Below are 24,500 nucleotides of genomic sequence, written 5' to 3'. Positions count from 1 at the left end.
AAATCACTGAGGAGAAAAAAAAGTCAGTAATATTTTGATAGTTGGCTACCTGTACAGCTTTAGACAGAGGCTAAAAGGAAATCAACAACAACCTCCTGTTCAAATAAATATGATACTGCTGAAGAGGCATTAACTGTCCTTGCACTGCAGTCAGATTATAAGCCTGTGCCTAACCTCCCTCCAGTAACCATTCTATTTTCTCAGTGACACAGAAGCTCTTTTTACACAATCCCATTCCATACGAAATATGATGATTTAACTCTGTGGTCACAGTGAAATCTTAGAAGTCTCCGAAGTAACTGTGAAGGATCTACTTCCCACTCCCTACCATCTATTACCTATCCTGCAAACAGGGTGGAAACTTCTCCAACAGCCTTCACAAAACAGCCAGCAGGATGTTTTCCACTCCTTATCATCTATTTCTGTTCAAGATGTAGGTAATGAGACAAAATCCTGAAGAATATATTGAACAATTTTAAACTGTTTTAAGATCCAAGCACCAAAAAGGTCAGTGTACTGCTTCAGCTATGGATTTATTAAGGTATTTCACAGTGGTGGAAATCAAGATTGAACAAGGGAAACAGCTTAAAAAAACATTACAAACAGAAGCTGATTTGCTCATATGAAGAAATTGCTAGAGGTTAGGATTTTGCTTCTGTAGCTGTTAACTATTCTACATCATGCCACTTTTTTTGTGTTTACTGAGAACACCATTTAAGGAATGCACTTGACTGTCACTGGAAAGGATTATACCGTAAAGCTTTTCCACCAGAATTAGAAAGTTAGCGCACGCACACATCACTCACACAAGGAGAGGATTCTTTGTGAACCTTGTGATAAAGAACTTCATGCTCATTTGCCTCCTGATAATCAGAGATGCATTAGATACTGGACAATTCATTCACTAGGATGTATTTTTTGATGCAAAATGAGGTGATAATTTTAGAATCAGGTAGTAATGAATTCTGTGAAAGTCATCTGTAGCTTACTGGAACTTTTCAAAAAACTTAAATATTTTATAACTAAAAGGCTTTACCACTAAAAGAATACCTCACTGGTCACACACCATTTTGAATCTAGGATAGTTTTGGAAATGAATAGGGATGGATTACGTAGCATAAGAAGCTATGTCATTATAAGAAAGCTTAGTGTGAATGAACCCAGTATGGGCTTGAAAGACATGTGAAGCAATCTTTCTGCTGTACATAGTACTAGCATCTCAGCTGGAGCTCTTGGTCCACCACTGTACTTGTCTGGCTACAACACAGTTTACTTTACAGCAGCCTGCATGGTGCTGTGTTTCGGATTTATGACTAAAACAGTGTTGATAACGCACTGTTGTTTTAGCTACTGCTGAGTGTCAAGGTTTTCTATTTCTTACACTGCCCTCTCCTGACAGTGATTAGGCTTAGGGTAGGCAAAATTGTGGGGGCACGTAAACCAGCCAGGACAGCTGACCAGAACTGGCCTGAGGGGTATTTCATATTATATGATATAATGCTCAAGAATAAAAATCAAAGGGTCACAGTCATTGGTTTTCAAATTAAATTCAATTTGAAATTCAGTTTGTTTGTAGGAAGTTGTGACTGCCTTTCTGCCACTCTTCATCCATCTCTTTCCTTAATATTTAAAACTATCTCAGGCCCTGAGTTGTATCTTGCCTTGGCTCTTCTGGTTTTTTCTCCTATCCTGCTGGACAGAAACACAGAGTGAGCAGCTTGGTGGGGATTCAGGCGCAGCTGAGCTCAGCCCACCATGACTACCCTTCAAGAAAGGAATGCAGTAAACAAAGGTGATCGAGGTGCAAGAACTCACACGTGTCCAGAAATGTGAACTGCAAGCCAAACTTCAAAAGACCTAATTTCTTTAAAGTAGCAAGAACTGAAACATTTATTCAAATACATAGCAGACTACTGTAACCAAGGCTATGATCTTTTCAATAGCTCTGTAGACAACAGAAAATAGAAGCTGTGTGCAAATTGAAGAAGATTCCTACTAGGCAGCATACAGGAAAGATGATGACCGTACAAACAGCAAAGCACTGCAAGAGACTGCTGTGAAGAGCTCGTGATATACCAGGAGCCTTTAGAACAGGTTACAGTGACATCTGCCAAGAATACCAATAGCTTGGCTTGCTTTGGACATGCAAATTTATTCTAGCCTTACTTCTTAGATTTCATAGCTAGGACAGAAGTTAGCCATTTCTCTGATCAAATACTTCCCAAAAAAACCACAAGTACATTAATTATTAAGTCTCAACAATATAATTAGTGCTGTGTAATCAATTACAACACAGAATAATATATACTATTCTCATAATATAAGGAGTAGCTAATTCAAGTTAAGGAACCCAAAACCTAGAGGAATACTATCTATACAAACAAGTGCAATTTAAATTAACTGTTTTAGTAAAAAGCCAGTGTTGAGCAAAGTTACCTCCTCTACATTGGAAGCAGTTTTGGCAGATGTCTCCATAAAGATAAGTCCATGTTCTCGTGCAAATGCTTCACCCTCTTCTTTCTTAACTTCTCGTCTAGATTCTAAATCACTAAAGATAGAAGAAAAAAGAAGTAGTTAAATTACATTGTCTAACATGTCCATATAAAGATTGTTTTTCACAGACATGCTTATAAACCTGAGAAGCCAAGAGCCCCTATCAGAACTTGGGTATATAACTTTGTCAAGCCCTTAAATAAAGTAGAATTATTTTAAGCCCTGCACTTAAAGTATATGGAATAGTCATAGGCATAATGCTTTCTTGAGCTATACACCCTAGCTGACATAAATCTTACCAAAGACTTCATGAAATAGCTTTCTACAGGATGAGTGTGTATTTATCCAGGTATTCCTTGAATACAAACTTTAGACATACAAACTTAGTACTTTCAGTATATATCACTCTGTTCTCTTATATTACCTACCAATTCAATACTATAAGCTGAGCTGATAAAGGAGCTTTATAAAAGAGTTATTTATATTAAACATAATTTAAAATGAAGTTTTTTTTTCTATTCAGTAGCAAAACTTCATACAGTCAATTTCTTCTCTGATAAAAAAAACCTTAAAAGCAGAATTAAGTTCTTTTGAACTACATTAGCTGTTCTCTCACAGTAAGTTAGTACTTCAGTTGTGATACTCCTGGCCCTCCAGCAGCAAAAGAAATTGAAGTGACTGTTAGACAAATTCTTGCTTCCTGCTTCCAAGCAATTTAATTCAAAATTATTACCCAAAAAAGCAGAAAAAAAACTCCTCTTGGACTTGACAACTAGAGACAAATCTATTTCTCTAAGTCATACAGAGACAAGTATTTCACCCTTACTTTTTTAAAGATTCTTTAATAACAAGGAATTCATAGTTTGTCCTTCTTTGTAAGTGTATTACATCTTGAACAATAAAAATGATATACTTTTTACTCATATATAAGTGTAAGATCTATATTTCAATGAATTTTAATCTAAGTTGTACATGCATAAATATCTTTTTAGATACAAATTTTTAACTAAACAGCATACAAATAGATATATTTAATGTGCAGTCAGTATACAAATAAAATGTATCATGCTAGACTTCAGTGTTTGCCAACTTTGTAATTATACATATATGGAAAATTTGTAATACTCACTGTGACATCTATTTTGCAGCAAAGCAGGTTTTTGTAATTTTTAACTAAATGCTAGCTTAGATGAGTTACAGAGTCAATACAATCCAGCACATTATTCAAATTATTTTAAAAATTTGAAGATAAGGATACAAGAAATATCTTCTCAAAACAATTTTGAAGTTGATGTTCATTATATTTAAACATTGCCAGTATTAGCTGACATTATCTTTTTCAACCTGAGCAATATCTTTATTTGTTACTACCATGCTACTCTCAAAAATACCTTATTTGAAACCTTGATTCACTACAGTGTTATCTCCATGACAGAACATAAACAAGTAACTTTTTACTTGAAATAATGCAGTTGTATCAAAAACTGCAATGAAAGCCCAATCAAAACTCAATACTGATACCTAAACATATTCTTAAAGATCTTTAACTGCTTCTACTAACCACAGTTGTCTTCCTCTCTCCATTCCAATAATTCGAAGCATTTGGTCTTACTAGATCAATATAGCTATGCTTTGTTCTGGAAAGAAGATTAAGTACAGTATTTGTAATGTTTTAACACTAGTATTTGTAATGTTTTCAACAAACAGCCATTATACTTCAAGTAAAATTCTCAACACTCTTCAAAACCAGCAATAAGTCAGTACTACAAACTTATGTCAAGTGCACTTTTGGGAGTCATAAGAGCAGTGTTTATTCCTTCAAAACAACTATGCTAGCATACACATTCTTCCTTCCACCCACCTCTAGCAGTATGCCCTACCATAAGAACTCTTTCAGGATAATGCAATAAAATTGAAGGAGTTTTCTTCCTGCCCTCCTTGAAAATAACATCCTTTAAAAAGTTTAAAATTTTAACTCTTAATACTTTTACTTCATGTGGCATCTTAATCTGTAACAATTTACAGTGCACATTTTAAGTATATTTACTGTTTGAATAAAACCTAGTTGTAACTGGCAATTACTGGACTAGCTGAAAGTAGCAAATCAGTCTGCATCCGCAGAATACAAGACAGGAAAATTTAGTTTAACAGCTAAGAATAATCAGAAGGAGTTACAGATGTCAATTAAGTATGCAAACTTATCTCAAGTAAACACTACACTTTACTGTTTATCTCAGTGCCATATTTTTACTCACACAAGTATAGAAACAGTTGGTCAGGGCCATCATGGTTTTACCAAAGCTTAATTTAATAACACAGGATTACAGTTTTTATATTAATTTGTCAAGATTATGCTTGACACATTCTCAATTAAAAAGAAAGTTGTTAGTCATTTACCAGATAATGTAAAAAAAAGTTGACAAATTTCATATTTAATATGTTCCATGGTTTTTAGGAGGAGGTAGAGGGTGGTGGAGCAATTGGGGAAAATTGAAGGGAGAAGAGGGGGAAGAAGGAGAAAATAAAAGTTCAACAGGCCTGAACAGCAAACCCAGACTCACTGTCACAAAACTGTTTCTCAGTAGTATCTAAGAAATGATGTGCCTGCTCATGAAATTTTCAGGGGCATGCATACACACTATTATTTCAACTGGCACCTTTACCTTCAAAAATTACTGAGGTATGGACACAAGTTCCAGTCAATTACACAAAGGCCCATAATTAATGGATTATTAAATTCTGAACTGATGCTTTTGATATTTTGAAAAAATTTTGCATCCAGAAAAAAAATCTAGATATGATGCTATAATTCACTGGATCAAGAACTCAAAGAATTATAGATAATATATTCACTGATGTGTTTTTATTAAGACTTTCACTACCAAGTTTCAGCATCAATAGGGAATAATTTTATAATTTTAGACAGTGTAGCTGATGAGAAGACCAAGTAAGTGAATCTACCAGGAAATAGTGAAAAAGCATTCTATGACCCCAATGCCAGCTAAAAGGCACAGAATATGGAAGAGGCTTTTGAATCAGAAATGTCTCGATCATTGAGGTATGCACTTCAGAGAAGTTTTTGATGTCAGTCCAGTACTATGGTTTTCTTTTTTTAAATGACATTTTCTCTAATGTGATATTTAACAAAAAACTAAAGCACTTTAGAACACCTCAAATTAGGAATCATATTCTCTTTGTAAGGGAGACATCTAGGTGTTCCTAACTGGTCTTCCAGAAACGAAAAAGCATAATGGAAAATAACTCTTATAATCCATTGCTTCATGCGTTCACAATTAATCCCTTGGAATAAAATTATTTCTAAAATAGATATTCAGAATGCAACATAGCTGATCCATGTGCTGCACATTATATTAGTCTAAGTAGAATGAGAGAGGTTTTAGGCTCACCACAGAACTATGCACAGTGACAGAAGGGAATTTGAAGTTAACATAGTCCCTACAAATAAGAAAACTCAAAAGCTGAAATACAGAGAAGGTAAATATTTCCCTCTTAAAAAATAACAGCTAATAAAATTTTACCTTTTGTTTCCAATAAGCATTATAACCATGTTGGAATTGGAATGCTGACGAGCATCTTCTAACCAAGTTGTCAAGTGGTTGAAAGTGTCCCTCCTAAGTATAGAAGAGATTGAACATCAAAAGCAATATTTTAAGAAATATTTCCCCTGTTAGTCCACTATTCTACTCGAATAACCAACTCATTTATTAGTGCACATGCTCTAGGGATAAAAGCAAGTAATCCCTTTGTGAGAGGGAGAATGGGCAAACAAAAATTTAGCAAACAAGCAGTGTTAATGAACTCCACCTAAAAAGTAATTGAAAACATGTTTCCTACAAAGAGTAAAGAGGATTCTTAGAGCTGTAAGAATCTGTAATTTTATATACATATAAAAAGGGAACAGAATTTTAAAAGTACCCATCAGCTTCACCCAAGCCAAACAACAGTACAAATAAACACACACTCATATAGTAATATTTGTTTTACTGAAAGCAGAAAATGGTTGATAATTTTTATGTGAGTTTAAAAGCTGAATAATAAATTTAGCAGTAAAATCTTGTAAAGTGAGGTACATGAATGTGACACATTACAGTTTTTACAGAAGGTATAAACTAAGTAATAAATCCCATGCTTGTAGCGTGATTTTAAGATATTGTATTTTATTTATTAAATCATTTACTGGAAATCCAAAGGAAAGAATACATTGCTTCCTGATATTTAAACATAAAAAGGGAACAAAAGGAAAAATACCTAGTACAAGTGGTTGCTCAATGTAACAACAAGAGCCAAGACCCACAAAAGGAGGCACACAATTTAGGAGGACTTTGGAGCCTGAACATTTTCATAAACCAGCCAGAGTACCCATAGTTTTACAGATAAACAGCATATAGATACTTTATTTACTATATATTTAACTTTAGTAACTTCTACCTACTAAAAAAGTATCAGATTAATACCTGTATTTTCCAAACCTCATAAACACAGCAATGGTACAAGTTTTCTGGTATTCTTTATGTAACCAAACTTCTAAGTTTTACTATTTCACTCCTTTGCAGAATAGCACTTTAGTAAAAGTAATCTGCTATAATTAAAGAAAAAATATCCCTCATTATAATAAAACACTAGAAAGGAATAAATGAAACATTTTTAGGTATTTCTCTATAAAGGTAAGCCAGAGGTTGATGGTCAATAGTTTATAAGAATATTTTATTTCATTCTTTCTGAGATTTTATGCATGCTTTCTCAACTACCATACAGAGAAAACTGCAAGTATATAGGTTACATATTCTATATCTTATTAGAGCACTTAAAGAAACCTGACACAATGTTACACTACCAGTACCTATACAAAAAGCCAAATTAGATGAGACACTTAGCACTACTGTACACCATAGCATAATTCTACAAAGACGTATCATTGTAATCCAGTTGGTATTCTCACCTTGTAATGTCATACACTAGCAAAGCCCCTGCGGCCCCTCTGTAGTATGATCTTGTGATGGAACGGAAGGACTCCTGCCCTGCCTGTAGAACACAAAGTTTCATTACTTCATACCTAATACTTATTTTTTGTTCCTGAAAGCCATGAACTTAGAATCACAGGATCATAGAATTCTACTTTAGAGAGATGGGGATAAGGAAGAGTATGGATGGGAAATGAGAAAGGGGACAACTGGGACTAAGTCACCAACAGCAGCAAGAGAAGGCACATAGGGAGAAGACACCAACTACAGCACAGTGCTGTTAAAAAAGAAAAAAAAAATTGGAACAAGACCTCTAAACCTTTTTTGGCAATCCCTGACAACCCAATTTACTGAATGGCTTCACAATACATGAATCATTATTAGAGCACAGAATGGACTCCTAGCAACTAAGCTCTGAAGACAAATTTGAAAGGAAGCAAATAACCCAGAGCTTCACATTTGAATTCAATAACCCGCTCCCTGGGGCAGCTGTTGACACTAGAATAAATAAAGTCCATTGTAAATAAATGATGAATGACATCTTTACGCCCACCATCTGCTGGTGTAAAGGTTGTTGGAAGGCCAAGGATGCAGATTTTATCCGTTATATCATAAACTGCAGCCAGCTTTCAACAGTCTTCAGATGGAATTCTTTCAGTAATCATTTTATTAAGAAAAAACAGAAAATGGTTGTGAATTCAATTTTACACAACTCTGATGCACGGTTAATCACTTTCCTCCGTACTTGATAAATAATACTTGTCAAAGCAGATACAGGATGCAAGAGTCTTCTTCATATACACTGTGAAAAACTTCACAGAGTCTACATAAATTAGATAGTTCTCACAGAAAAGTATTCTATAAAAATCTCAGCACCTAAAAGAACATGCTCAAAAGAACACAGTCCCGAAAAATAAATATTCATGGTTGCAGATCTTGAGGTCTTCATGCTCATGTTTTTCAGAAGAGCTATCTAGCACTTGACACTTGCTAGAAGAAATATTTACTTCTAATATTTAGCAATAACAGATGTTTTAGCATAATTCAAAGATAACACAAAACATGCTTAAGAAATACTAATGCTGAAAAAATTCTCTGTGCAGTTAATCTATAGAACTATAGGAAATTGCCCTGTTTTAAAAACATCAAACACAAGAATGAAGTATTTATCAAATACAAGGAACCTTTCAGGCATGCCTACAAAATTAGTATATGGACAACTTTTTCTTCTCACAGTTACTGTACTTTTCTTAATACAACATCTTCTTAAATTCAAAGAGAACTTGATCTAGATACTGTCACTCAACAAGAACAGTGGCATAACAAGTTTAGACATGTTCAGTCTTCAGAAAGCATCCTTCTCTTCCTGAATAAACAGCAACTTCTACTTAAGAAAGCATTTTATCTCAGCCATTCCAGTGGAAACAAAATACAGTGTAACACAACAGTTTCAACACCATTAGAATACAGTCAGGTATGCTCTTGGACAAGAGTCCAAGTACGCCTTCATGTAAATATTGGTAATAGAACACAGACAACAAGTAGAATACACCAAAAAATAGTAAAAAACAAATAATCGACAGTTTCTTAGTGTAATACCTGGTTTCCTACATAGAAATTCAAGTAAGCTTTACTACCTTTTCTTGGTGTGGTGAGTAGCTAAAGCGGATGGTAGACAAATGAAACATTTCCCTGCTAAACAGACAACTCACTGTTACCAGGGTATTTCCATACATTGACTAAAATTACACATGACCTGGACTTCACCTAACACATTAAGATTGCCTGTTACACCTTCATAAATTCCATCCTGACATGTGAAATTGTTCATCTCCCTGAGTAAATTAATCCTGATCAAGCAACATTGTCAGAGGTTCTAGCAGATCTCAGAGAAATGTATGAATAGTGAGTTCTTAAAAGAATCACTTACAAAAGTTCAGTATATAAATACTGAAACTACTGTAATAATTTTAATTGTGTCTCACTTGACAATGGTGAAATTTAAATATCACTGCTTCCTTAAGGAAAGGGTGAAAAATGACACCTCCTTTGGTGAAGGGATCACATTTTCCACATAGTAATAATGAATTTATGCTTACATATATCAATGGACAACACAAACTCAATTCCCTTTTAAATCTAAGCAAAAGAAAACTGAGTTTCTGGAAAGAGGCTCCACAATACTAATGTTTGTTTTATCTATAACATAAAAATGTATTATATAATAGAAACCCCTTATATATAAAAGGGTTTATATATGTAAATATATATATATTTACTGGCTACTGTAACAGTATCATTCTGAATGAGATCTAGGTCAATATAGTCAATATAGAAGGTGAAACATAGGGTTAGGCACGCAGCATACATTCCACAGCTTTTTTTTTTTCTTTTTAAGAATCATTGTTACTTTACTTCTTCATATGACAGTTTTCTCTGCCCACTTCCATTTTTTTCCAAGGGGGACAAGCTATTTTAAAAGTCAAAAGAAGCCAAAACTGAAAGAAAAGTGTAGGCTATTAGCCAAAACTGACTTTAAAAACCATGAGTGCACTATAATTATACTTTATCAGTCTTACAAAAAAGGACCTACCCAAGTTTAGCTGCTTGTTACAAGGAGCAACACATAGAAGCAGCAGAATAGAAGCTCAGTATAAATTAAAATCAGCTTCAATATCAGAGAAGGGACCTTTATCTTAAGTATAATTTTGTTATTACCATCCGCTTCATGTTCCTGCAAAATCCAGCACTTACTTGTTTTTATCTCTCTTCCACATTAAAAAGTTTTTTCTCACAGAACAGTTGAGGTGGGAAAGGGACCTCCGGAGGTCCCCTATTCCAACCTCCCTGGCTCAGGCAGGATCATTCAAAGCAGATTGCCGAGTTCCACATCCAGATGGTGGGGGAGGCAGGGGGCTGTGGTGTTAGGAAGAGCAGGGGCAATCAATAGTCAGGAAACAAATGTTAAAGAGGGTGTTTGCCAAGGCCATATTACATCCAGTACAGGTGACACAAGCTTTTGCTCCATGACAATTCCAGGATATACCCACTCTCCGAGTTACACGGCAGTGGAAATGGGAAGATGGAGGATGTTTCTGGCAACAGCCAGACTTCACAGCTACTTCACACACAAACTACAGCTCAGACATGGCTACCTGCAGGAACCTAGAACATGCATCCTCTGTCTTCAGAGAAACAGGTGCTAGGTCTGACATGAGTAGTTCACTAATCATGAAAAAATGTGAGCCTCTGATAAACAAGAAATGTTTTACATGCTAAGTACCATTCTTTTCTGGCTGTTTTCTAGTCTGTAAGCTTTTACAATCCATACCATAATGTTCACAGAAATGAGCAAACTTTCTGATAGCAGAGACTTGTCTATATAGACAGTTCTAGAAGTCATAGGTCTTCAAGCAAGTACAAAAATCTTCATCCCTGCTTCAACTGCACAGACACGTATCCCATGTGCTTTTCAAAGTATACTTCAGTATAAGACCAAAACACAGTTTGAAAATAACAATGCAAGCAGAACACGAAGCATTATCAATCACCTCAGGTCACTGACATACATGGAGATTTAGGACCTGTACTAGAGTTTTCAGGAACATTTAAGCTATGCAACTGTTATCATGGACACAGCATCTCTGGCATATTTAAAAAAATACTCCAACTCTTCTTATTCCCCCAGGAAATCTTGGTGTCATTTCCAAGGATGTGGTGTAATTGCATCAGTTGCAAAATACGCAGGCAAGCCTTTGTTTTCAAAGAGAGTTACTTGCAAGTCCCTGAACTGCATATTTTTGAATCTATAACGAAAAGGGAAAAATGAAAAGAGCCATAATGCATGACAAGAAAGTAGTTAAAAACACTGTTGTGGATGCTGGTTATCTCCCTAGAAAATAGTTCATTAATTTTGCTGAATTCTCTATTCTCAATGCTGAAGAATTTGTAAAGTTTCTTCAACGACTAAGTAATCTGAGAACGTCCCAGCAGGCATTCAGCATCCAAGCTGACCAATAGTTTTTCATTAGTAGGGAATGTTATAGTACACATCCACATGCAATATGAGAACTACAACACACCTAGCTAGTGGCTCTAGATTCCCTCACTCTGAAAACAGACATACACGTGTGGTATGTTCAAAACTGATGACAGAACATTTCATTCACGTTGAGAATTATTATTTACATGTTTACACTTTCCTACATTACAAAGAAGGCATCTAAGAAATAACCAACTCGCAAGTGTCACACCACCTGTGACAGCTGCCAGCTGAGAACTACTCGACAAAGTTGAACCCTGGAATAAAATGTTCCAGAAAGAAAGAGGAGCAATACATACCTTCAAATATAGTTTTGGAAGTTATAAATACATTAACAGCCTCTTAGTCACATGTCAACTTGTTTATACAAATGCATTAATCTTTCTTGCAATCATGTCTCCAATCCAGAAAATGAAAGAACTTTAAGGTGATTTACTAGCATGTAGGACAAATTAACACAGAAGCAGTGTAAAAAAACAAAACAACCCCTGCTGTTTCCAGCAAAGACATTCCCAAACAAAAACAGAACTAAAAATGCTTATGAAGAAGAATCTATCGTAATATATAAAGTCTCAGAATTTATGTGATGGCTTTAGCCAAGTTACAAGTTGCTTGAGAATAACCCTGTCAGCATGCAGTAAGAACTGAAATTTCAAGAGGACTAAAGGTCTCCAAGGATTAAACTGTACATATGTCTAAATACAGGCAATTTGTACATCTGCTTCTTTTTCTGCTGGTGTTGAATAAATGCCACTTAGACAGCCAAAGCAATTCCCAACACAACACAGAAATAAAGCTTTTGCCTTCCATTATCAGAAATATACTTAAAACTTGAAAGAAACTGTATTTGAAACCTTTAGATTTTAAGTAGCAACCTTCACTAAAATAACAGTTCTGCTGTGCAGAAAAGTGATTCATACACTTCCCATTTAAGGCTTTATCCTAACCAAGAGCTCTTGCAGAAATCTTGTAATCATTGTAGAAAGCATGGATAAACTACCAAGAAATCAAAAAACAATTCAGAAAAATAACATGCCAATACTATAGTATTTCAATAACCAAATACATTTAAGCATGACAAAGGTTTATGAACACTAAGCTAGAAAGCATATCAAGTTGCGTCAGCTTCCTAAAGTGACATCATGGGTGTGAAGAGTAGCTTAAGCTACCGGCACTGAAGTTCAGATGATGGTCATATTAAATAAACAGCAACAGGAATAACTATTAAACAAACAGACCTCCCTGCCTCACCCTTCAATCCATGGATCCAGAAATAAATTAATCCTCCCACGTGGCAGCAAACACATTCTGTGACTGATGACCAGACTAGGTTCAGAAACTAAAGTAGATTCTCTCTAAGTACTTCCTGCAACTTCACAGCAGTAGTGTAACAGAGGGCCACGAGATGCAGCAAAATGCATGCAGGTACCATAGTTAAAGAGTCAAATTAGGAAAAATGTAGTAAAAGAATACACCAACTGCCCACAAACATATGAGTATGCTCTGACTACTAAAGCAAGTAGAAAACATCATGAAGTAAACAGTCAGGAAAGAACTCTTGGGAGTGAACCCTATATCCTAGCAATTGTCAGAGACACGAGGATGAATATTCATTTAATGAATGAAGAGAACTTTATTTGGTTCTAATAGATCCAAACCAATTGCAAACACAAGAAAAATACCTTAATTTCCAAGAAGAATTAGTATATTCAGAATATCTGAAAGGGAAATACACCTTTAACAATTATGCCTCCAGTCTTCTACAAACATGCTTTTTTATAAAAGCTCTCAACAACCAGAAAACACTATCAATTCAATTAGAAAGTACACTTGTACAGAAATCGAGAAATTACTTGAAATTAGTTTATAAAAACCAATTATTTCAGATATTTAGTCTATCTAAGCAGGACTAAGGTGCTATATGAATTAATGTTTTTAAATAATGAATTTCCATGAAATAAAGCTGAAATAGATACAAAAAATTTAGTATTCAAGTACACAGGAAAAGTTTGCATTCATCCCAATTTAGAGAACATCAGCATTAGTGTCATCACAGATCTCTCCTAGCGCAGTGTCTGACAGAAATATCCTCTTTCAATTACTGCTTATTTTTCCCCATCAACAATGACTTGTTAGTAACAGGCAATGCAATACAGAACATCCCCCTCAACAACAAAACCAAGGCCACTGACTCAGCCTGGTAACAAGCCCAGTTATCTCTCTACAACAATGAACTTTTTCTGAGGAGAAGCAATTTTATTATTTCTTAGTGTTATACTGCTGCCACAAGACAACCAAACTTATCAACACAGCTTATTTAAACACCAACCAAAAGCTTATTTAAACTCAAAAGCTTAACAGCTTCCAGAACAGTCATTTTAATCCTTACTAGCTGCTGTAAAACCACTTCTAGTTCTCTAAAAGTTACATGTGCAGCTGACACTAGCTCAAATACCACACTTCCACAAAAGAGTTGCTTAACTTATCATAATAGGCAATTACCAACAAACCAGCTTGGACAAAAGTATTTCTCAGTCCATCCAGCTACTGGAAGCCATTACTAAGACTAAAGATGCAAGAGAAGAAAAAAATCTAAAGACACACAAACGAACAATTTGGTCCAACACCTCATCTTTACAGACCTAAAAACACTGAAAAGGAATAGTGAAACCCAAAGACTCACAGAGCTAAACACCTGGGCGTGCCACAGCACACACAGCAGCAAGCTTGCAGAGCCCAGCACTGGGGAGATCCAGAACAGCCTGCAGCTGGGAGAGAACAACAGGACACTATTTGCTTGCGCAGACATGAACAGCAGTAGAGCTGAGACTGCTACACATAACATTAAGAATGCAAAGGCCACACTGAGTATCTTTAATTGAATGTACATTTTTGTTTGTGAGGTTTTTGGGGGAGGAGGGGGCTGGGTCTAGGTGTGTCTTTGCATCGGACTAGTTTTACTAGACTACCAGCTCACAGGACCAATTACAGGATTACAATTTCTAACAGGCATACGTTCATTCCTCAAGCATATCTTCCAGTCTGGCCTCATTCAAAAGGAATTCAGTTTGTGTACTCCCACATGGAAAATAGACTGCAGTAAATAGAATTAACTTCTGTAACCTGCTCCTAATCCAAACTAGAATAAAGAAAAAATAACATATTCTTGAGTTATCATACAAGAAGGATGCTCAAACGGATCTCACAGACACACAACAGTGTTAGCTTCAGCTGTCCCTGTAAGGTGCAACATACTCCTGCAGTGAGGTATGCTGCAGCTTCCATGTGTTTCTGTTACTACAACAGGGCTTTCCTTGGGACTGCAGTGATCTGCTGAAGACAACACAAAACTAGCACTTTTGCACAGAAATATCTGGCCAGAAAAGCCTGAATTTTAGAGTCTGATTCTCTTAAGCAAGCAAGTTCTTTGTTAAGCAATCCAATCAAATTTTATTGAGTTCTCCACTTCTTATACCTCTGCTCAGGATGCATCCTGTTCAGTGATAGATTAAAGGACATGTATAAGGCTAGCACCAAATAAGAGAAGGGCTAGTGCCATGACTCAGTAAGCACCAACCAAAACCATAAATAGTTCATGTGTTTCCTTAGCAACAGGTGTAAAATGAACCTTCTCTCATCAAACAGAAGTTGTTACAGCTTAATAAATACAGAGATAGACAAAACCGGTAGCTGTTACTCATGTAAACAGAAAACCAAAAAATGCTCAATGCAGATAGAACACAGTAACCTTAGTCATTAGGGACATTTGTGTACCTTAGCACTCCTAAGTAAAATATCTCTTGAGAATTACCTTATCATGTCTCTTGTTTTTGCTATTCCTTCAACACCTTTGTACCCAAGATCAGAAATGATACTGTGGAATTCAGATATGCTGACAACCAAGACTGGATTAGAACAGAAATATCCTGTGTTTTAAAAACCACATTGCATACAGTAAAACTTTTAACTAAGGCCAGTATACTGTCATTCACTGCATACAATTTATGAATTATTAAGTACAACATCAGCATACAGTATATTCAGTGTATGAAAGCTTTCAATTAATATTTTTAATTTATGTATGATATACTTAAGAAGCTGGCCAGAAAAAACTCCCTGCTAAAATAAAGTTTATTAAATTATAGTCAAAAGCACTTGGGTTGCCATTTTGGCTGGACAATTTGCATGCAACCAGACTGAAAAGAGCCATTGAGTCAGAGGCACCAGGAAAAGCATGAGCTACTGAAACACAGTTGAAGTTCATTCGTTATCTAAGGAGATTAACAGAATCACTTCCAAAGCCAGTAGTAAAATTAGTACTTTTGCCTACAGACAATCTGCCCCAATTTTAGAAAACAAGGACCAATATAGTTAGGTAGTCACATGGTCACACTATATACTAAGGTTTTGATTATAAACCTATTTTTTTATGCAGAGATTTACTTGTGTTTTGAACTTAAAAATACTCAGCCACCTTGGTAGTCTGCAATCCACGATTATAACTGTAAAAATGCCCAGAGCAGAAAAAGCCTTAAGTAAGCTGGCCGTATCTTTCTATGCCTTTTTCTTAGAACTTCCAATGAGGCACAGGTGTTAGGTGCTATTTCAAGTAAAGAACCTGTAAAATAAGTAAGATCTTACCTATGAAGTTCACTGAAATATTGCATTTATTTACATTTTTATATACACATGCACATATGTAGGCATACATATATGAATGTATGTCCCTCCTCTGATTTGCTGTACCAAAAAAAGCACATACATGAGGCGAGGGATCATGTACCTGTCAGTTTCTAAAGATATACTAAAATGCTTTTAGAAAAGGAAACAGGCAACTCTGTCTTAGGGAACAGTCAAATACATTTAAAAGATATAGCTACCAGTATGAACATCTTAAACCTGCTTCATCACAAGGGTAGGCAGTGACACTGACTGCTTTGTAGTAAAGAGACTGACAACACAAGAATAGCCAAGATATGTTCTTAACCTGAATCCTCTCAAAAGTCAAAGTGTGAATTTTGGAAGGAGTTTTGAAATTTAAAGCATTTACCAGTCCCTTCTTCAATGAAATATTTACTGTCTTGAACTTGTGTTTTTAAGTCTTCTATGAAAAGTGAGCCATGTGTTTTCTTCTACATTGGAAATGCAAACATTTCCTCTAGAGAACTCTTGATTAAAGGTAGCAGACACGTCACAATTTCACAACATGATTTTGTCTTTACCAAATCTTGCATGAATGCACAAAGAAAGACTGTTTACAGAAATGGAAGTTCTTGGTAATATAGAAGACTTTCATCTAATAGTGATGCAGTATGAATTCAGTCTTATAAATCTGACAAAGCTTGAGGAAGTTACAGTGCAAATGTCAAACAACACATCACAACAAGAAAAGGATATATATTAGCAAATTTTTAACTTCACGGAAACCAAAGAAAGCTGCAAGACAAAGTACATAGTCTATGAATGCTGATGATAGAGAGCTTTGCCAGACTAAAGGAAAAGTGAGCTGTTAGTGGAGCAATATGTTTAAACAATTTTTATGATCTATTACTTACCGTATCCCATATCTGAAGCTTTATCTGTTTTCCATCAATAGTTATCATTCGAGCCCCAAATTCTACACCTGAACAGATTTTACAAAACATTACATTATTAGCACATATCAGAAAGAAGAATGTCAAGTACTACAAAAGCAAGAACGTAAGTTTAAGTTCAGTCAATGTCATAGGAAAATAATCTCTTTCCCAACCTGCTTTAAGCCAATTTTCCAGCAGCTTGAAAGAGCTTTCTAGAAGAAAGGTAACTGTTACTGTCCAAGTGTCTGGGATGTATTTCCAACAAAGTTTTCCAAACCACTTAGTAGCTCTAGATTAGAGGGAGGAACACGCCCCTTTGAATGTAAACAGGAAATTGAAGAGTCACAGTTATTTTAATACTCTACCAGTGATGGATTGCTGGGGCCAGTTTAGAAGAAATTCAACCTACCATTCCTTAAGAATAAAATCTATTATCTATTAAGGGAGCACACAAAGTCATCTTTGACATGACAAATTTTATTACTGTATTAATTAAAACCCACCTGTCTTTATAAAAAAAAAACAAACCTTCTAAAATTCTAGCTAGTTAAAGATCAAGTTTTATAACTGAGGGAAAAAAAAAAAAGTGTGTTCCAAATAAACAAAAGTAACTTCTTCAGTGAAAAATTCAGCCTTCTATACCATTTTTAAAGCACTTTTGAGATCATTAACAAAATCAAGTGTGAATTGAGGCCATTCATGCAGCAGTCAAAATCTAACAAATGGCTAGAGATAGTGAACATATTTAAATACTATCAAGTTTCCACTAATCTATAACCATTATTTAAAAAAAACCCAACTGATCTGCTAGCTGAAGTTTCATTAAAATTGGTCACTGTCTAGACATGGACACAAGACTTTCAATTATGCAGCCCTGAGTTGAAATATTCCAAATGTCTCTTCAAGAGCTTGCTTAGAATATTTCATGGTGCAGTGTTGCTTCCTGTGGAATGACTTTTGGGGAAAGGGGCAGAGTTCCCCCACAGGATACTGGAGCCAAATAAAAGCCATTGGCCAAAGACCACTGTGCTCTTCAGCAACCAAATAATTTTCAGCAACTGTATGCAAAGAAATTGAAAGAATGGAGGTGGAGAGGCAGCAAGGAGGAAGCAGGTGAATGACACTGCACTTCCTGAAGTTTATTGCAAAGCCAGGGGAAGGTCCTTGGACTAATACACATGTAAACACTGAAGGTTTTACCTGCTCTAGAAATGTGACTATAGAGCTGCTGATTTAAATTCAACGATCATCCTAAATGTTTAGTTTCTGCAAACAACCCCATAAAAACGGAAAGGATATTTATCTTATTTCATCAAAATACATGCCAGGAAAAAAATACTGAATTTGAAAAAAACACAAACAGTTTGACAGCAAGCTTGTTCTCACAGAAGGAATAGAAGCTGATCATGTTTATAATAAGGGCATGTCCTACAGGCAGTGGGCAAAACAGCTATAATGTTTACAATGGTTTATTTAATCAACACATTTTCAGGACTTTTAATACAACCATTGGGGCATTTATTAGTTAAATTAAACCCACCCCATCTCCCCCACAGCAGCATTCATATGACTTTGAACCCATGTTCTTTATTTATCTGTCTTTCCAAATCTGTTTGGGTAATTGGGAGAACATGGCCAAAATACACACATGGCCTCACAGTTAAGTGGGCATTCCCAGCCTCTTCTGATGCCTTTAGGGACTACCTAAAAACAGAGGCCAGAGAAAATCAAGGGGAACAAAAAGCAGTTTTATTTATTGAAGGACCTTCAGATACAGTTTGGGCAGACGAAGGCCCCCCCCCCCCCCCCCCCCCCACCAGGGGCTATACCCAAAACCAGATGACTGGTCATGGGTTTTCATACTTTTGTAAGTTTGGTCTATTTGCATACTGGGAGTTAATCTTCCAATTACAGCTTCAGGTAATGAACTCATTTACCCCAAGTTTGCTCCCCTCCCCAAATCACTTCTATTTACATTTTCAGGGCCTGAGACAGTAAGGTGTCTTTGATTTCCACATCCACAGAGGAACTGTTTTGTCTGATCAAAATCTGAAAACAGTAGCTAACACTCTATATGGAATTTAGAGTTATACACTAAAGAATTGCAGGATTACAAATACATGAAAAATATAAAAGCTAAAATCCTTCTTCCCTCCTTTTCAAGCAGCTTCCCAGGCTCTATTACTACATCACTCATTATGTTGCTTCTAGGTTCACTGCCTCATCTTACTAGCTTCAATTTCTGCCCTGCTCCCAGATTTCAGCTAACTGTATGCCAAGCAAAGAACTGGCACTACAACCACCCTGCTGAGGTGAAGCTGTTCCCCAGTGCCTATCAGTCTGAGGTGACAGGGCTGCCAAATGCATGAGTGATATACAAGGTGTCATATATTTGGCAGGCCTAAGGAAGAAAATATGATAATAAGTCATGCCTCCCGAAAGTACTCAGGCTCTTTATTCAGCCAGCCTATCTGCTGCCAAGACCTCACAAATATCTGAAAACTCACATTAGCCAAAGAATTTGAACTATACAACAGGCACACATAAGGTGTGGAAGGTTTGTCAAGAGAAAGAACATTCATAATCAAACCACCTGATACATTCTGTTACATGAAAAAAATCTGTTTATATTTCAAGCAGCTATTTCAGTACTCCCAAACACAGGAAGCCTACCTACTCCAGGGCACAAACTAAAAATAGAGACTAGGATACATTTTGCGCAAGGCTCATGATTAAAGCTGATAGGTTCCTTGAAAGAACATGAACAAGTTGAAAGGTTCTGCAACCTCCTCGGAGCCTAGCATCTGTTATACTTAACAGCAAAACTGATCTGTAGACTAAATCTGCCCTCAGAAGAATTTACTACTACACAGTTCCTCCTATTTTGTGTGGAAAGATAAATAAAAGTTTGTATTTACTGTAGTTAGATCAGAGGCAATGCGTCAACATGTATTCATTCCCCCAGTATCAAATCATACCCAACACAAATGGTCCACATCCAGTTGAAGAGTTGGGAAAGAAAATCCCTATCCCTTCCAAAAGCAAATACATTCACACTTCAGTCCTCTATTAAAAAGTTAGTCTTCCCAAATAAATTTTTTATTCATCTTTAAGGGTAACTTTGCTACAGTTTATCTGTAACTTGTCTTCAAGGTCTTGTGGCTAGGGTACTTTATGTTCCCTAGCAAAAAAATGCCACTTCCATCACTGTCAGTGCATTTCAAGCTTGTACAATTCTTCAGTGCCTGCTTTTCTGAAGAAACAGTTTAGATAATGAAGCCATGAACTTTAATTGTTTCAGACTGTACCCTCCCAATAAAAATCCCCAAACTGACTTTACGAGCTAAAACATACTCATTAGCCAGAGATTCACTGCCACCTTAATACAGCACAAATGCTGCACTTCTGCAGCAGAACAAACCATAAATGCATGCTGAGGTACCCCAACCACTTAACTACTACAAATGGGCAGCACAGAAAGAACCTACCAATAGTGAGATCGTGGACTGGTTGAAACCGCTTGTCTGTGAACTGTAACAATAAACATGATTTCCCAACACCTAAAAGAAAGAAAAGAAATAAGCGTTAAATATTTTTAGAAGTCTGGGAAGAACCCATAGAAATTAATTTAAAGAAATACTACACACTACTTAAAATTAATTACTAGAACTGAAGGTATTAGATCTCATACTTTGAAGTGTACGAAACTTTTTAATTACAGCTTTTAAAGTTCTAGAAACATTATAGTCAAAGCAGTTATTTTCAAAAATTTAACAAAAATTAATTATTCTTTTGAAAAAGTAGTTCTGCTTTAAAACTAAGTGGAAAACAAGTTTTCTAAGAGACCTTCAAAGCACCATTTTACATCCTCTCTCCTCAATAACTACAGGGCTTGCTACTCCTCACAACCCTTTATCTGCTTCTCCTTCAGTACTTCCAGTTTTTTTCCAAGCTAACTAGATTGTCAATAGCATCAGTCTCCCTTCTATCTCTGTATTTATCCACTGAGGTAACCACAGCAGGTCTGTGGCTGCTTACAAGCACTACATGCTGCTGCCCACAGGTCCCCCACTGGCCAAAAAGCACTCCAAGAAGAACTGGCAGCAGCTGAGTTAACATTACAGTCACACAGGTAACACCAAGACCAACCCCCTCAGATAACCAACCAGTGTCAGAAATCAGCCTAACTACTTCCCATTACATGGACACTGGTCAGCAAGTGGGCAATTTCTTCTCTATGTGAAAGCACAAAAAAGTAGAAGTTAATGCAGTCAGCAGGAGTACTCAAACTACCTAGGTTTGTAAATATACTACTTTTTACAGTTAATTTTTCCTTCTTTTACTTGGAGGGGTTATTCTTCCTGTTCTGTGCAGCCAAACTTCATCTTTTCAGCCCTTACAATTTGACGGCAATATATTTGGTTTAAACTCTGAGCTATTACCACATAGCATACTATACTGTAGCATCCAAGTTCCTGCTGTACTTTATCTGCCCAGCAAGATAAAGCTATTCTAGCCACATACTAGAGGTCAGCAGCAACTCATCATAGGAGACACATTTAGTAATAAAAGACAGCAAACGAAGAGAAAAGGAAAAGAGTCACACTACCAACGAAAGATACACATACCAGAGGTTAGCATATAGTGATAGCATATAGCGACAGTATCAAATTCAGCAAATATTTTAGTACGGTTTAATGAGGAAACAAAGCCTACAGAAATATAATCACCACCTATCTTATTTTGGACTTTAATTCTAAGACCAGTAGCCAGTTTCAACCAAATCTCACAGAAATAGGAAACCTGCACAACTCACAAAATGAGTTGTGGCCAACTGATAGCATTTAGATTAATATCCCAAACAAGGCAGCAGTTCCAAAGCTTAAGCCAGTTGCTAGTGCTGCTGTCTCTACTTTCTTCCCTACAGTATGCTCCTGTCCATTTCTCCACACAGCTTAGCTGAGTTCTGAAGCAATTTCAGTCATCCACTGGGTTAGCATGCTAATCTGACAAGAAGGAGTGACAAAGCAAAAAGAAATGGCTTAATGCAGGGTCCAACAAGCCTAAGAGTTAGTTCAAATGAGGGAAAAGAAATGCAGCAGCCAGCAGATCAATAACAGAATGGCATGGAACTGTAGTCCAAGGTAAAACTTCCAGCATCTGCCTTACTAGATTTCTTTTCTTTAGCTTTCTGGCTTATGATGGCAAGCTGTCAGAATACAAGCAGCTTTGAAGCAGGTATAGACTCTGTCCCTAAAAAATTAGTTAACATAAGAGAAGCTGAGGAGTGGGGGAAAGTTCTGCAGGAAAATAGAAACAGAAAGGCAGAGTATGGGAGCTGTAGGGACAGAACACAAAATTGTACGAAATTTTAATATTAATAATTCTACTCAAAGAACAGCTCTTGTCACAGCTGGTGAGCAAGCCTACCAGGGGAGGGACTACACTAGATTTGCTGTTTGCAAACAGAGATGGGCTGGTGGGAGATGTGGTGGCTGGAGGCCATGCGGAGCACAGTGATTGCGAAATTATACAGTTTTCAATATTTGGTGAAACAAGGAAGGGCATCAATAAAACTTCCACACTGGACTTCCAGAGGGCAGATTTTGGCCTATTCAAGAGACTTATTCAGAGAGTTCCTTGGGAAGCAGCCCTTAAAAAGAAAGGGGTCCAGGAAGGACAGGCATGCCTCAAAACAGAAATCTTGAAGGCACAGGAACAGACTGTCCCTATGTGCTGAAAGATGAGCCAACGAGGAAAATGACCAGCCTGGATTAGTAGGGAACTCTTGAAGGAACTAAGGAAAACAAAGAGGATACATCACTTTTGGAAGGAGGGTCAGGTATCTCTGTAAATGTTTAAGGGAATTACTAGGTCATGTAGGAAAAAAATTAAAGAGGCAAAAGTCTAGACAGTACTCAATCTGGCCACTTCTCTAAAGGATAATAAAAATATTTTTATAAATACACTAATGGCAAAAGGAAGGGCAAGGACAATCTCTGTTCTCTACCAGATGCAGGAGGGAATCTTGTAACTAAAGATGAGGAAAAAGAAGAGGTACTTAACACCTTCTTTGCCTCAGTTTTCAACAGAAAGACAGGCTGTCCTCAGGACAACTGTCCTCCTGGGCTGGTAGATGTTGACAGGGAGCAGAATAGCCCTCATTATCCAGAACTAAGCAGTCAAAGACCTGCTGAGCCCCCCAGATGCTCACAGATCTATGGGACCAGATGGGATCCATCCCAGGATGATGAGGGAGCTGGCACATGAGCTTGTGAAGCTGCTCTCCATCATTTACCATCAGTCCTAGCTCAGCTGGGAGGTCCCAGATGACTGCAACCTGGCCAGTGTGACACCCATCCACAGGAAGGGCTGGAAAGGAGGATCTAGGAAACTACAGGCCAGTCAGCCTGACCTCGGTGCCCAGAAAGATTATGGAACAGATCATCCTGAGTGCCACATAGCACCTACAGGATGGCCAGGAGATGATCAGACCCAGCCAGCATGGATTTAGGAGGGGCAGGTTGTGCTTGAACAACTTGATCTCCTTCTATGACCAGGTGACCCACCTGGTGGATGTGGGAAAGGCTGTGGATGTTGTCTACCTGGACTTCAGCAAGGCCTTTGACACTGTCTCCCACAGAATCCTCCTAGAAAATCCGGTAGTCTACAGCTCTGACATGTCCTCTCTTCACTGGGTCAAGCACAGGCTAGATGGCTGGGCCCAGAGAGCGGTGGTGAATGGGGCTGCAGCCAGTCATTAGTGGTGGCCCAGAGATCAGTGCTGCAGCCAGTCCAGTTTAATATCTTCATTATATCTTTTATATCTTCATCTGGATGAGGGATGAGTCCACAATCAGTAAATCCACAGGTGACACTAAGCTGGAAGCATATGCCAATCTGCTGGAAGGTAGGAGGACTCTGCAAAGGGACCTGAAATGGCTGGATAGTTGGCAGAGTCCTCTTGTCATATATGCATATATGTAACAGGAATTTTATGCTATTATCTCTTTCTTAGCAAAAGTTTCGTACCTATTCGGTGTTTTCTGGTGAGCAGCTCCTCTGAGCACATCCTTCCTCTCCCACCAGGTAACCGACTGACTCCAGTTCCCTTCCTGCTTTAAGGCATGGCCTCTTGACAAGCCAACCCACTCTTTTATAGCTCCTATTGTTCTTACTAGTTACAGCTGTGGCTTGTTGAAGTTAGGCCTTCTCCTCATTTTGATAGTTAGCCCAGCTGCAACTCCTTAGGGGTAAGATTACTTTATATACACTATCTCCATTCTATCCCCCCACAGTGTCCAATAAGATGAAGTTTAACAAGTCCACATGCCGAGTCCTGCATTTTGGCCACAACAACCCCCTGCAACATTATAGGCTGGGGACAGTGCAGCTGGACAGTGTCCA

General features: G+C 37.0%; 1 protein-coding gene across 1 annotated transcript in view; it reads right to left on the bottom strand.

Moving 5' to 3' along the window:
- The window catches only part of RAB2A (RAB2A, member RAS oncogene family), a 43,781-nt gene that overhangs the window by 10,380 nt on the left and 8,901 nt on the right, over positions 1 to 24,500 (bottom strand). The window contains exons 2-6 of the mRNA XM_038126847.1: positions 20,582 to 20,653; positions 17,073 to 17,140; positions 7,454 to 7,536; positions 6,033 to 6,125; positions 2,437 to 2,548 (exon numbers count right to left, since the gene is read on the bottom strand). Of these exons, the coding sequence (XP_037982775.1) occupies positions 2,437 to 2,548; positions 6,033 to 6,125; positions 7,454 to 7,536; positions 17,073 to 17,140; positions 20,582 to 20,653 (428 nt within the window). The remainder of the gene's footprint in view (positions 1 to 2,436; positions 2,549 to 6,032; positions 6,126 to 7,453; positions 7,537 to 17,072; positions 17,141 to 20,581; positions 20,654 to 24,500) is intronic.

The sequence above is a fragment of the Motacilla alba genome, chromosome 2 (assembly GCF_015832195.1).
Source record: "Motacilla alba alba isolate MOTALB_02 chromosome 2, Motacilla_alba_V1.0_pri, whole genome shotgun sequence".
Taxonomy (NCBI): domain Eukaryota; kingdom Metazoa; phylum Chordata; class Aves; order Passeriformes; family Motacillidae; genus Motacilla; species Motacilla alba.
This window is presented reverse-complemented; position numbering and strand designations above follow the sequence as displayed.